This window comes from Dendrobates tinctorius, unplaced genomic scaffold (genome assembly GCF_039654945.1).
Source record: "Dendrobates tinctorius isolate UK_male_01 unplaced genomic scaffold, ASM3965494v1 ptg000083l, whole genome shotgun sequence".
Classification (NCBI taxonomy): Eukaryota; Metazoa; Chordata; class Amphibia; order Anura; family Dendrobatidae; genus Dendrobates; species Dendrobates tinctorius.
This window is the reverse complement of record NW_027361751.1, coordinates 14,015,737-14,028,892: the sequence shown is the minus strand read 5'-3', so window position 1 is coordinate 14,028,892 and position 13,156 is coordinate 14,015,737. Positions and strand designations below refer to the sequence as shown.

At 48.4% G+C, this 13,156-nt stretch overlaps 1 protein-coding gene across 3 annotated transcripts in view; it reads right to left on the bottom strand.

The window, feature by feature from the left end:
- The window catches only part of PDE8B (phosphodiesterase 8B), a 221,753-nt gene that overhangs the window by 85,272 nt on the left and 123,325 nt on the right, over positions 1–13,156 (bottom strand). For all 3 annotated transcript variants that reach the window (XM_073584138.1, XM_073584137.1, XM_073584136.1), the window contains one exon: positions 9,537–9,594. In XM_073584138.1, the coding sequence (XP_073440239.1) occupies positions 9,537–9,594 (58 nt within the window). The remainder of the gene's footprint in view (positions 1–9,536; positions 9,595–13,156) is intronic.

The window sequence follows — 13,156 nt, the reverse complement described above, 5'->3', positions numbered from 1 at the left end:
ACTCTGCGAGTAGTAGGGGACTCGCAGGAGTCGGTACTCTGCGAGTTTCCAAGCGATTACTCGCACAGTAACGAGTCCAATGCAAATCAATGGCAATCCTAGTTTTTTCAGAGTTTAATACAAGCAATCCTAGTTTCTTAGCGATTTTGTGTCCCCCTGCTGACACAAAATCGCTAAGAAACTAGAATTGCTTGTATTAAACTCTGAAAAAAAAAAAAATAGGAGTCTTAGCGATTTTGTGTCCCCCTGCTGACTAGCGTTGAGCTTTCCGATTGGCTGCCGAAATGACGTCATCATGATGCGCTGTCTGTGCGCATCATGATGCGCCGTCAGTTCGGGCCTTCGGGGGGGCTGTGCCGACTGTCCGGGGGTCTGTACCGGCCTGCCGGTGGTCTGTGCCGGCCTGCCGGTGGTCTGTGCAGGCTCCGGTGGTCTGTGCCGGCGTGCCGGCCTGCCGGTGGTCTATGCAGGCTCCGATGGTCTGTGCCGGCCTGCCGGGGGGCTGTGCCGGCCTGCCGGTGGTCTGTGCCGGCCTGCCGGGGGGCTGTGCCGGCCTGCCGGGGGGCTGTGCAGGCTCCGGGGGGCTGTGCCGGCCTGCCGGTGGTCTGTGCAGGCTCCGGTGGTCTGTGCAGGCATCGTCCGATGGGACTACAAGTCCCATCGGGCGATGCCTGCTACCATGACAGTGATTGACACATTAGCCAATGATGGGACAGTAGTAGTCCCATCATCCGGCTAATGTGTTGAATGAAAGAAAAAAATAAATAAAAAAAAATTACATGCTACATACATACAACATGCATACTACATATAAACTACATGCAACATACATACTACATACTACATGCATACTACATACATACTACATACATACAACATATATACTACATATATACTATATATACTACATGTAACATACATACTACATATATACTACATGCAACATACATACTACATACATGCTACATGCATACTACATACATACACTACATGCATGCAACATGCATACTACATATATACTGCATATATACTACATGCATGCAACATATATATATACTACATACAATACATATATATAGACATACAGTACATATAACATAGAGTACATACTTACCGTCACTTGTCACTTTGATCCCCGAAGCCATTGTCACCTGAGGGTTAAATATCAAAATAAAAAAACACCAATATACTTACCCCGATCCGCAGAAGTCCACGAGGGTCCCACGTCCATCTTGCGTGGAGAACAGCAGCATCAGCTGATGCTACCGTTCTCTACCAGCTCCAGGAATACAATGACGGAAGGTAGGTATCCTTCCGCACTGTATTCCTCCACCACTGTAAAAAAAAAGTCCCTAGTCTCACTTTATGCCATTGCTGCGTGGGAAATGACGTCATTTCGGCAGCCAATCGGAAAGCTCAACACTAGTCAGCAGGGGGACACAAAATCGCTAAGACTCCTATTTTTTTTTTTTTCAGAGTTTAATACAAGCAATTCTAGTTTCTTAGCGATTTTGTGTCAGCAGGGGGACACAAAATCGCTAAGAAACTAGGATTGCTTGTATTAAACTCTGAAAAAACTAGGATTGCCATTGATTTGCATTGGACTCGTTACTGTGCGAGTAATCGCTTGGAAGCAATTCTAGTTTCTTAGCGATTTTGTGTCAGCAGGGGGACACAAAATCGCTAAGAAACTAGAATTGCTTGTAGTAATATCTCTCTCTCTCTCTCTCTCCCCAGCACAGGAATCGCTGCAATACTCGCATCCCCATTCATTAACATTGGACTCGCTAGACTTGCAACGAATAGCGAGTTTCCGACTCGGACTCGTTACAGTCTAGCGATTCCGAGTATTTCAGGATTCGCCCATCCCTATGAAGGAGCACTTTCTGGCAAATCCACATCCCTACAGTCATGCACAAACACTGCACCTGACCTTGGTACGCCCACATGTTCTCTTGCCCCCTGAGAAGCATCCTCCTGCCCAAAATAATCATTCCCCTCATCCTCCTCCTTCCCCTCTTCCTCTTCTTCCTTCACCTCGTCCAGGACAGTTCCCTGACCAGACAATGGCTGACTGTCATCAAGGCTTCCCTCCTCCTCCTCCGCTGCAGACGCCTGATCCTTAATGTGCGTCAAACTTTGCATGAGCAGACGCATAAGTGGGATGCTCATGCTTATGATGGCTTCGTCTGCGCTTACCAGCCGTGTGCATTCCTCAAAACACTGAAGGACTTTAAAGAGGTCTTTCAGCTTTGACCACTGCACACCTGACAATTCCATGTCTTCCCTCAAACTGCCTGCCCATATATCCTCCCACAAATGCATTACAGCCTGCCTCTGTTTGCACAGCCTCTCAACCATGTGCAGGGTGGAGTTCCACCTTGTTGCAACATCTATGATTAAGCGGTGCTTGGGGAGGTGGAGCAATCGCTGCAGCTTCTGCATACGAGTGGAGAGGACGTTTGAGCGACGGATGTGCGAGCACAGTCTTCGCACCTTATGTAGCAGGGATAATTATTAAGGAAGCACTGCACCACCAGGTTCAAAGTGTGAGCCAGGCAAGGTATGTGTGTGAGTTTTGCATGGGCTATGGCTGCCACAAAATTATGGCCGTTATCACTGACTACCTTGCCTGCCTCAAGATGTAGACTGCCCATTCATGACTCAGTTTGTCGCTGCAAGTAGTCGGCCAGTACCTCCACGGTGAGTCTGTTGTCGCCCAAAGACATCATCTTTAACACAGCCTGCTGACACTTACCACTAGCTGTTCGATAGTGGGACACCGCGTGTCCAACACTGCCAGCTGGATAGAGTGCTCGTGCGACTGTGCTCTACTCCAAGAAAAGGCAACCTTACAGGCCTTCTTGGGCCAGACGATGATGCAGGCTCAACACCTCCTGCCTTAGCTGCTATTGTGCTTTTGCAAGAACCAGCCGATGCACCACCACCACCAGTACCAGCTGCACCACCCTGCCCACGTCCGAAGTCTCTTCCACCATACTTCCTTATGTTTGGGAAAATGTACCAAAAATACCAGCAGAGAGATGGTACTGTATGAGGAGTGTCCACCTGTGTAAGGTGTATTAAAAAAATTAAATCTACGGATATATTTTGTTAGTCACAGACGCTCTCACAGTATGTATTTGACCGTAATCCAACAAGCAGATATACGGAACTGTATCAGAAGTGTACAGCTGTATACATTTTTTGTGTAACTAACAATCTCCGTATATGTATTGTGGGGATGTGACTCGCTTAGGTGCAGCGGGAGACAAATATGAGACAGGTTCTTCAACAGTGCTTGCGGTTTATTCACGTCATAAACGCACAAGGCAGCGTAACACCAAAAAGTAGCCTTTAGCTCAGGCAAAATAACACAAAATGTACGTGGTTGTAGACTCAGAGCAGGAGTCTCAGCACACATGGGAGGCTTAGTCCTCCCCACATACAGCTCCCTGGTTCAGGAGCAGGTCACATTATAAGGCTGTAGACACACCCACGTTCCCAGCAGCTGACTGGTCACATGGTCCTTCAAACAAAAACAATAACAATATCTAGTATGCTTTACTTATGCCTTACATTATGGAGATAAGATATTTATGAGACACATATCTCCCATCAATTACATGACCCTTAGCCCTGCCACATACCTCCCCCCTCTGCCTAAAGCCGTGGGGCTTGGCACTTTCACCTACCAGGCAAGGGATTCTGGAGAGGGCATCGGCATTCCCATGTAGCTTCCCGGCCCTATGCTCTACATGGAAGCTGAAGTCTTGTAGGGCTAAGAACCAGCGGGTGACCCTAGCATTCTTGCCCTTGGTTTCCCTCATCCACCTGAGTGGGGCATGGTCGGATATTAACCTAAACTTCCGTCCCACCAGGTAGTACCGTAATGTGTTCACGGCCCATTTTATGGCCAAACACTCCTTCTCTACAACTGAGTAATTTCTCTCACAAGAAGTCAACTTCCTACTCAAGTAGAGAACAGGATGCTCCTCCCCACGTATCTCTTGGGAAAGGACAGCTCCTACCCCGACATCTGAGGCATCTGTCTGGAGGACAAATTCACGTTTAAAGTCTGGGGCCACCAAAACGGGTTGCTTACAAAGAGCTCCCTTCATTTCTTGGAAGGCTGACTATGCTTCTTCGGACCAGCTGACCATCACTGACTTTGTCCCTTTAAGCAGATCAGTTAGAGGTGCAGCCATTGTGGCGAAGTTTGGGATGAACCTCCTGTAATATCCCACAATCCCCAGGAAGGCTTTAACTTGCTTCTTTGACAGAGGTCTCGGCCATGTTTGAATTGCCTCCACTTTATTGACTTGGGGTTTGATCTCGCCACGCCCCACTACATATCCGAGGTACTTGGCTTCTTCTCTCCCCAAGGCACACTTCTTCGGGTTTATTGTAAACCCCGCCTCTCTTAGAGCGTCAAACACTGCTTGGACCTTTTCCAGGTGAGTCTCCCAGTCCGGGGTAAAGATGACGATATCATCCAGGTATGCGGCAGCGTATAGCTTATGAGGTGCAAGGATTCTATCCATCGCCCTCTGGAAGGTTGCTAGAGCTCCCTGTAAGCCAAACGGCATCCGGACATACTGGAAGCACCCGTCTGGTGTGGAGAATGCCGTCTTCTCCTTGGCTTCCTGTGCCATGGGGATCTGCCAATATCCCTTGGTCAGATCCAAAGTGGTTATGTACCTGGCAGGTCCAAGTCTCTCGATGAGCTCATCAACACGTGGCATGGGATAAGCGTCGAACTTGGAGACCTCATTCCGCTTCCGGTAATCATTGCAGAACCTCCATTCACCATCAGGTTTTGGGACCAGGACAATCGGGCTCAACCAGCCGCTCTTGGATTCCTCAATGACCCTGAGCTTCAACATACGCTGCACCTCCTTGGAGATTACCTCTGGCCGGGCCTCAGGAATACGATATGGTTTCACGTTCACCCGCACATGTGGCTCGGTCAGAATTTCGTGCTCCACCACCTTCGTGCACCCCGGCAACTCTGAGAACAGGTCGCTGTTTTTCTGGAGTAACTCCCGGCACTGCTGTTTCTGGGCCTTCGATAGAGTCTCCGCTATGGTAACGGCTCCAACCTCCCCTTCTAGGTTGCCCAGCAAGCACGGAGTTACAGCTGGCTCTCTATCTTGCCACGGCTTGATAAGGTTAACATGGTAAACCTGGTATGGCTTCCGTCTTCCGGGTTGGTGGATCTTGTAGTTTACGTCTCCCAGCTTCTCCACCACCTCATATGGCCCTTGCCACTTGGCCAAGAACTTACTTTCCACCGTCGGGATTAGCACGAGAACTCGGTCTCCCGGATTGAACTACCTCACTCTGGCTGACCGGTTGTAGACCCTGGCCTGAGCCTCTTGTGCCTGGCGGAGATGTTCTTTAACAATGGGCATCACCTTCGCAACCCTCTGCTGCATCAGTGCCACATGCTCAATGACGCTTCTGTGGGGCGTGACTTCGGCTTCCCAGGTTTCCTTGGCTATATCTAGGAGACCTCGCGGATGCCGGCCGTACAGAAGCTCGAAGGGGGAGAACCCCATGGAGGCCTGGGGAACTTCACGGATAGAAAACAGTAAATACGGTAAGAGACAATCCCAGTCTCTACCATCTTCCTCTATGACTTTTCTCAGCATGCTCTTCAGGGTCTTGTTAAACCTCTCAACAAGGCCATTTGACTGCGGATGGTACACTGAAGTCCTCACTGGGAAATTTGCAAGACTCTGCACAATTCTCTCATCACCTTGCTCATAAAAGGTGTCCCCTGGTCGGTTAGGATCTCCTTCGGCAAACCCGTCCGGGAAAACACATGGACCAGCTCACGGGCTATACTCTTCGCGGAGGAGTTTCTCAGGGGAATGGCCTCAGGATAGCGTGTGGCATAGTCCAGGATGACTAATATATACTGATGGCCCTGAGCTGATTTAACTAAGGGACCGACCAAGTCCATGGCAATTCTCTCAAATGGCACCTCAATAATGGGCAGTGGCACAAGAGGGTTCCGAAAATGAGATGTGGGGGCAGTTAACTGACATGTCGGGCAGGACCTGCAATAGTTTACTATTTCCCGGTGACACCAAGGCCAATAGAACCTCTGTACAATCCGTTCCTGGGTTTTTTCCACACCCAGGTGTCCCCCCAAGATGTGTGAATGGGCCATGTCCAACACTTTTCGTCTATAGGGGCCTGGTACTATTAACTGCTCTGCCACCTCCTCCCTTATTTTCGTGACCCGGTACAACAATTCCCCACTCAACATAAAATGGGGAACCCTGGTGTCTGCTCCCGGCTCTTGTGCAACCCTATTAATGACGGTGACATTGTTAAAGGCTTCCTTTAGTGTGGGGTCCCTATGTTGGGCAGTCCCAAAATTCTCCCCGGCCACCCCTAACTCCGGGATGTCAGGTACAGGGGACCCTTCCTCTTCATCCCCAACAAGGACACATAAAGGAAACCCGTCTGCCTCAGGTGGTGGCGATACCTCAGTGGAGTGGATTGGTTCCCTGCTCTTGCTAGCACCCTCAGAACCCATCCCCCACAGATCAAAAAACAGACAGAGATCCCGGCCAATAATTTTAGGATGCAACAAGTCTCGAACAACGCCAACTTCATGCGACTCGGTGCCATGCGCCGTTTCAATATTCACCCTAGCCATAGGGTAGTCCTTTGCATCGCCATGTATGCACCGAACACCAATCTTTTTACTTGGGAGTATGTTGAGGGGAAAACTGGCCCTCACAAGGGTCACCAAGCTCCCGGAGTCCAGAAGTGCCATTACTGCTCGACCGTTCACCTTCACGGGACACGCTTGTGGCCCCTTGTTAGGTAGCGAGTTCACACTGCAAGCTGGATATGCGTAGTATGAACTACGGCGTCCCATGCTGCAGTCCATCGGCTCGGTGGTCTGGGGACAACGGGCCGCTATATGTCCTGGCCTGTGACACTTCCAGCAAATAATATCACCCGAGGGGACCTTGGGCACCGCCTCCCCCGCCCCTTTTGACCTTGGACGCACCACCCCTTTTTGGGACTCCGCCCCCTACTGGGACCCCCAATATGGAATGGGCTGCTTCCCCAAGGAACCTTCCATCCCCTGGTATCTCTCAACCAGCCCAACCAGTTCATCAGCATTTTGGGGATCACCCTGGGCAACCCAAGTCTGTAGAGGTCTCGGCAGAGAATGCACAAACCGATCCATCACAACTCGCTCTACCATCTGTGCAGGGGAAGCCAACTCTGGCTGCAGCCATTTCTGGACCAGGTGCAACAGGTCAAACATTTGGGAGCGCTGGGGTTTGTCCCGGTGATAGGCCCAGCGATGAACTCGCTGTGCCCTGGTAGTCATTGTTACCCCCAAGCGTGCGAGAATTTCCGCTTTTAATTTGGGATACTCTCTGGCATCTTGTACCGTCAGGTCAAAGTACGCCTTCTGGGGCTCCCCCGTTAGGTATGGGGCCAGTACCTCCGCCCACCGCTCTGGCTGAAGTTTTTCCCTCTCAGCCACCCTCTCAAACACCGTCAGGAAGGCCTCCACATCATCCTCAGGGGATTTTTTGTAATGCGCGTCTTACCTTCTTCTCGACGTCGGTGGCATCAGCCCGACCTGGGGTTGGGGCGCATGTACTGCCCTCCTGGATGGCAGTGGCCAGAAGCTGCATCTGCTGCCGTTGTTCCTGCTGGCTCTGCTGGAACTGCTGCCGCTGCTCCTGCTGGCTTTGCTGGATCTGCTGTAACAACAGCTTGTTGGTTTCCTGCTGCAGTGCCTGGGACTGGACCAGGTGTTTCATGAGGTCCTCCATGATTCCAGGCAATGCTTGTTGCCCCGCTGCAAACTTCACCCAGGACATGCAGCAACTGTCTCAAGTCTCTGCTGGGACCGCTGCCTGCATTCTCCACCAATTGTGGGGATGTGACTCGCTTAGGTGCAGCGGGAGACAAATATGAGACAGGTTCTTCAACAGTGCTTGTGGTTTATTCACGTCATAAACGCCCAAGGCAGCGTAACACCAAAAAGTAGCCTTTAGCTCAGGCAAAATAACACAAAATGTCCGTGGTTGTAGACTCAGAGCAGGAGTCTCAGCACACATGGGAGGCTTAGTCCTCCCCACATACAGCTCCCTGGTTAAGGAGCAGGTCACATTATAAGGCTGTAGCCACACCCACGTTCCCAGCAGCTGACTGGTCACATAACTGTGACCTCACCACAGGTCCTTCAAACAAAAACAATAACAATATCTAGTATGCTTTACTTATGCCTTACATTATGGAGATAAGCCATTTATGAGACACATATCTCCCATCAATTACACGACCCTTAGCCTTGCCACAGTATTTACAGAGTGTCACACACACGCTGACTCTGTATAGATGTGACTGTAATGCGAATGGCAGATATACAATACTGCTTGAGAATCGGACAGCTCTATACGGTGTGTGTATTGAAAATTGTCAATCTCCGTCTATTTGTATACGGACTGACACACGCTGTCTCTGTCTAGTTTTGACCGTGATCAAACAGCAGATATACGAAATTGTTTGAAAGACAGCTCTATAAGGTGTAGGTCTGGAAAAATGGAAAAACTCCTCGGCTTGTTTTTCCTGAGTCACACCCAGATAGCTTCTATTTGTCCGTGACACCAGCTGGTACATGGTAGTGTGTGAGGAGCGTACACTGCTATACGGTGAGTGAAAAAATGAACGCTCAGTAACTCATCAGAACAAAATAATAAAAGTTGGAGTGCTTTGAAAAAAGCAGTTTGAACAGCAGTGTGCACACAGCAATGCAGTTAGCAGGTAGCCTTAAAAGGCAGCCTAATCACCACCAGCGCTGCTGCACAGAACAAAAATCCTCCCCTTTTGCTGCACACTAACTGTACAGTGAAAAGCGCTAGCAGCAGAAGCAATTTTTTTTTCTTCTTCCCTGCCTAACGCTCTCCCTATTCAGAATCAGCAGCAGCAGCACCTCTCCCTATTGCAAGATCGGCAGAAGTAAGATGGCGGTCGGCAGTCATGGCCTTTTATACCCACTGTGACACCACACAAAGCAAGCCAATCACTTCAATGCCCTTCTCTAAGATGGTGGTGGCCGCTGCGCATGTCATCGCGTTGCCCACAGTGTGCGTCCTCCATCATTGGCTGAGAAAAGGTGCTGGAAGCATTATTTGAAACGCGACTTTGGCGCTCTGATTGGCGACCTCATGGCCGACCTCATGCTATGGTCGGGTTTCGATCGGCGAAACCCGACTTTAGCTAAAGTCGGCTATTTTTGAGTTTGACCGACCCATTTCGCTCAACTCTAATTGGTACAATGCACAATCACATATCTCCTGCAGTAGACACCCACAACTTCTGGACCCCATGCAACCAACGTGGGCAGTGAACCCTGCAAACTGCTACTGCATGTCATCCTACAAACACATAAAAAATGTAAAATAATAAGATTCTGCCACCTGCTGTATGCAGTCATTGTCAAATACATAGATTTATACTTGTGTATTAAAAAATGACACAATACTTACTCTATTGAACCCAACATGAAGAAGAGGGAGGACGGACATTTCTTCTTGATCAGGTCCCCTGAGACAAAACAAAGATATTATTGTCATCATTTTCATATCCCAGATATTTTCCCAATTGTGCTTTTACTGCAGCATTTAAATGAGATTTTGCAGCTTTGGAGTCCCAAAAGATTGCATCGTTTTGCATTTCAGAATAATTTGGAGGCATACTGTATATCACTAACAGGCTACAAAAGTAATAGCAATCCATTTCCAATCTGTTTTCTCCTTAAAGGTATGTGCATACGTTGCGGATTCTGCTGCGGATCCGCAGCAGATTCTCCTGCGTTGTACAGTACCATTTTAATCTATGTAAAACAAAAAACGCTGTGCACATGCTGCGGATTTTTCCGCACAGATTTGCTGCGGATTTGAATCCGCAGCATGTCAATTCTTTGTGCGGAATCCGCAGCGTTTTTACACCTGCTCCTTAATTGAAATCTGCAGGTGTAAAAACGCAGGGGAAATCCGCTGAAAATCTGCAGTAAATCTTCACTAAATCCGCAGGTAAAACACAGGTCATTTTACCTGCGGATTTAGCAAAATCCGCGCGGAAAAATCCGCAGCAGAATCCGCAACGTGTGCACATACCCTTAGAAATCAATTAATCTCTTCTCAGATACACATAATAAGAAATTGAGGAGAATTTGGACATCACCACAAATGTGTATCCTTACATACCCTGCTATACTACATCACAACTAGTGAGTGTCCTATCATATCCTGCTCTGCTATGCCGCTGGGCTCTGCTACATAATTTCAAGGAATCTCCTAAATATCCAGCTGGGCTTTGCACACTACAGCTTGTTAGCTGTTCTCCCCTTTGGGTCTTACAAAGGATCCTAGATAGGGAACCCCAGTCTATGACTTCCACGTGCCCTTATAGAGTATGTGGAAAGGGCTTGTTCTGATTGGGAAGTCCCTTTAAATCTAAAAAAATAAACACTTTAGTTGAGCTTCTGTAATTTAGCAAAAAAGCATGTTTTTCCTACATAGAAAACTTTACAGACCAAAAAAAAAAAGTTCCAGAGACAAATTAGTGCAGACATTGATCTAGCAAAAATTCTGGGATAAGTTCATGTCTGGACTATAATTAATTAATGCACTTTATTTACAAAGTGGTTTGAAGGCACTTCCAGGTTGAGCCAATAAATACTATTCTTGGTATTATAAATTCTTCTAACATTTTCTAATATATTTTCAGTAATAAATGAATGTCTCCATTGAAAGACAACAAGCAGAGATCTTGTGGAATAGATACAGAAATAATATTGGAAAATGTGCGCAAATTAGCTCCTTCCCAAAAGAAAACTATCTTACCAGTTACTGTGTGACCATTTAACAAGTCTCTTTTTCTGCTTGAGTTGCAGCTAATTTACATGCTTGTTTTCCTATGAAGCATTGCCAATAAACCTTCATACCGAGCCAGCGCCTCTCTTCCTTTCCAAGTTTTGAAGGACAGAATGCCCCCAAATCATCAAAACCGATGATCTTCACGCCGGTCTTGATGAAGGTTCAGGGTGGAGCGCGACGTCCTGAGAGGCAAATGTCTCTTAATGGATCAGGTACCAAAGTGGCATGGGTCTCCAAAAAGTCTTACTTCTGTCCCTACCGGAGTAAGGTGAGTGACGTACCTAAAGCCTTTGTCTCATGATCCCAGTGCAGGTTTTGACCTGCACGTCAAGGGTTAATGTCTTGAGCCCAGTGCAGGCTTTGACCTGCACGCCTGGGGATAATTATTGTGGCCTCTCTTTGGTTCAGGGAGAGCTTCTTATAGCCCTGGGAAACTCCAATCCCCGTCAGTTATACTTTTGCCTTTGGCCGAGTGTGTTGACCCCTGTGTGCCTGTGCCTGTTCGTTGTCTTCTAGCTTGCTTATATGGTTCTGACCCAGTTCTGTCCCCCGTTGTGAGTTTGCCTGTTGATTCTGTACTGTATATCTGTTTTTCTGGTTTCTAACTTCTTGGCTACGTCCTGACTATCCATTCTGTCTAATGCTTTGGTACTGTCGTGCTATCTCGTGCTTTGACTCCGGCCTGATCTGTTTACGTCCCTGTCTATGCCCCTTGGTATCTTTGTCCCATAGTTACCCTGCTAGGAGTTTTCCTTCAGCTCCTAGCTCTCTGGAGTTTAGGCCATGCCCCCAGCAGTCACGTGCTTCAGGTCCTGCTAGTCTGAAGCACGTATCTTCTCTGCTGCTGCCTGCTCCACAAGTATCTTAGAGCACAGTGCAGTGCGGTGTTCCTGACATTATAACTGACCGTGAACTTTTATTTTTTTCCCTCACTTCTGCAGCATGGACCCAATGCATGCTTTATCTGAGCAGGTGAAATGCTTGTCTCAGTCGCTGCAGAAGCTAAGTTTGGAACACCAAACTCTGGCCCAGTCCCAACGGCAGGTTGCGGACTCGGTTCAGGGGGTGCTTTCCACAGGTTTTCAGCAGGTGGGGAATAGAGATGTCATTTTAGTCCCACCCGAATCCCCGGTTAAGTTACCAGATACGTTTGCTGGTAACAAAAATGAATTTAGAGCGTTTAAGGAGGGCTGTAAGCTTTTTCTCCTTGAGACCCTGTTCCTCTGGGGATGAGAAACAGAGGGTGGGGGTGGTTATGTCCCTGCCTAGGGGGGCCCCACAAGCCTGGGCATTTTATCTTTCCTCTTCTGCCCTGGAGAGAATGACTGTGGATGCATTTTTGAGGCCTTAGGGCTTATTTACGATGAGCCAGATAGAGTGCGTTTGGTTGAGGACAAGGTGATGAGTGTCTGTCAGGGGAAGCACTTGGCCAAGTGGTTCTGTTCTGAATGTAGACGTTTGGCAGCCGAGATTTCTTGGAGTGATGCCGCCCTTCGGGGGCTGTTCCGTAGAGGCCTGTGTGAACATCTGAAGGATACCCTGGCACTCCATCCTCCACCTGACTCCCTGGAGGATGCCATGACCCAAGCGGTTCACATGGATCGCAGACTGCGGACAAGAGGGGTTATGCAACTTGAAACACCATTATTCTCCAGTGGACGTGAGACCCGTACTCCTCCTGTGGCTATGGAGGTGAGCGCTGTCACCTGTGAGGAGAAGGAAAGAAGACGCCGCTGGGAGAAGCAGTTGTGCTTCTATTGTGGGGAATCTGGACATTGGAAGAAGAGCTGCCCCTCCTGTCTGTCATCCTCCAAGATGGCGGGAAATGACTAGGTCTGGGTAGTAATCGAGGAGGCTACCCAGACCTTCAGGTACAATTTTCCTCACTTGCAAAAATTGTGCTTCAGGTGGAACTGGAACTTGGTGATGGTCCTGTTCAGACTACTGCTTTTGTTGACTGTGGTTCTGCTGTGAACCTGATTGATACCCGAATTATGACTCTTAATAAGATAGGGACAGTCAGGCTTCAGGATCCTGTTAAACTTATGGCAATTGACACACCCCTCTTACCCAGGACAGTATCTGTTTCAGGTCTGAACTTTTTTCTCTAAAAGTGTGGAAAAACTATGCTGTCTTGTGTTAGATAACTTGCCTGCAGGACTGGTACTGGGGATGCCTTGGCTTCAACGCCATAATCCTACCATTTATTGGGTAACAGGGGAGATCAC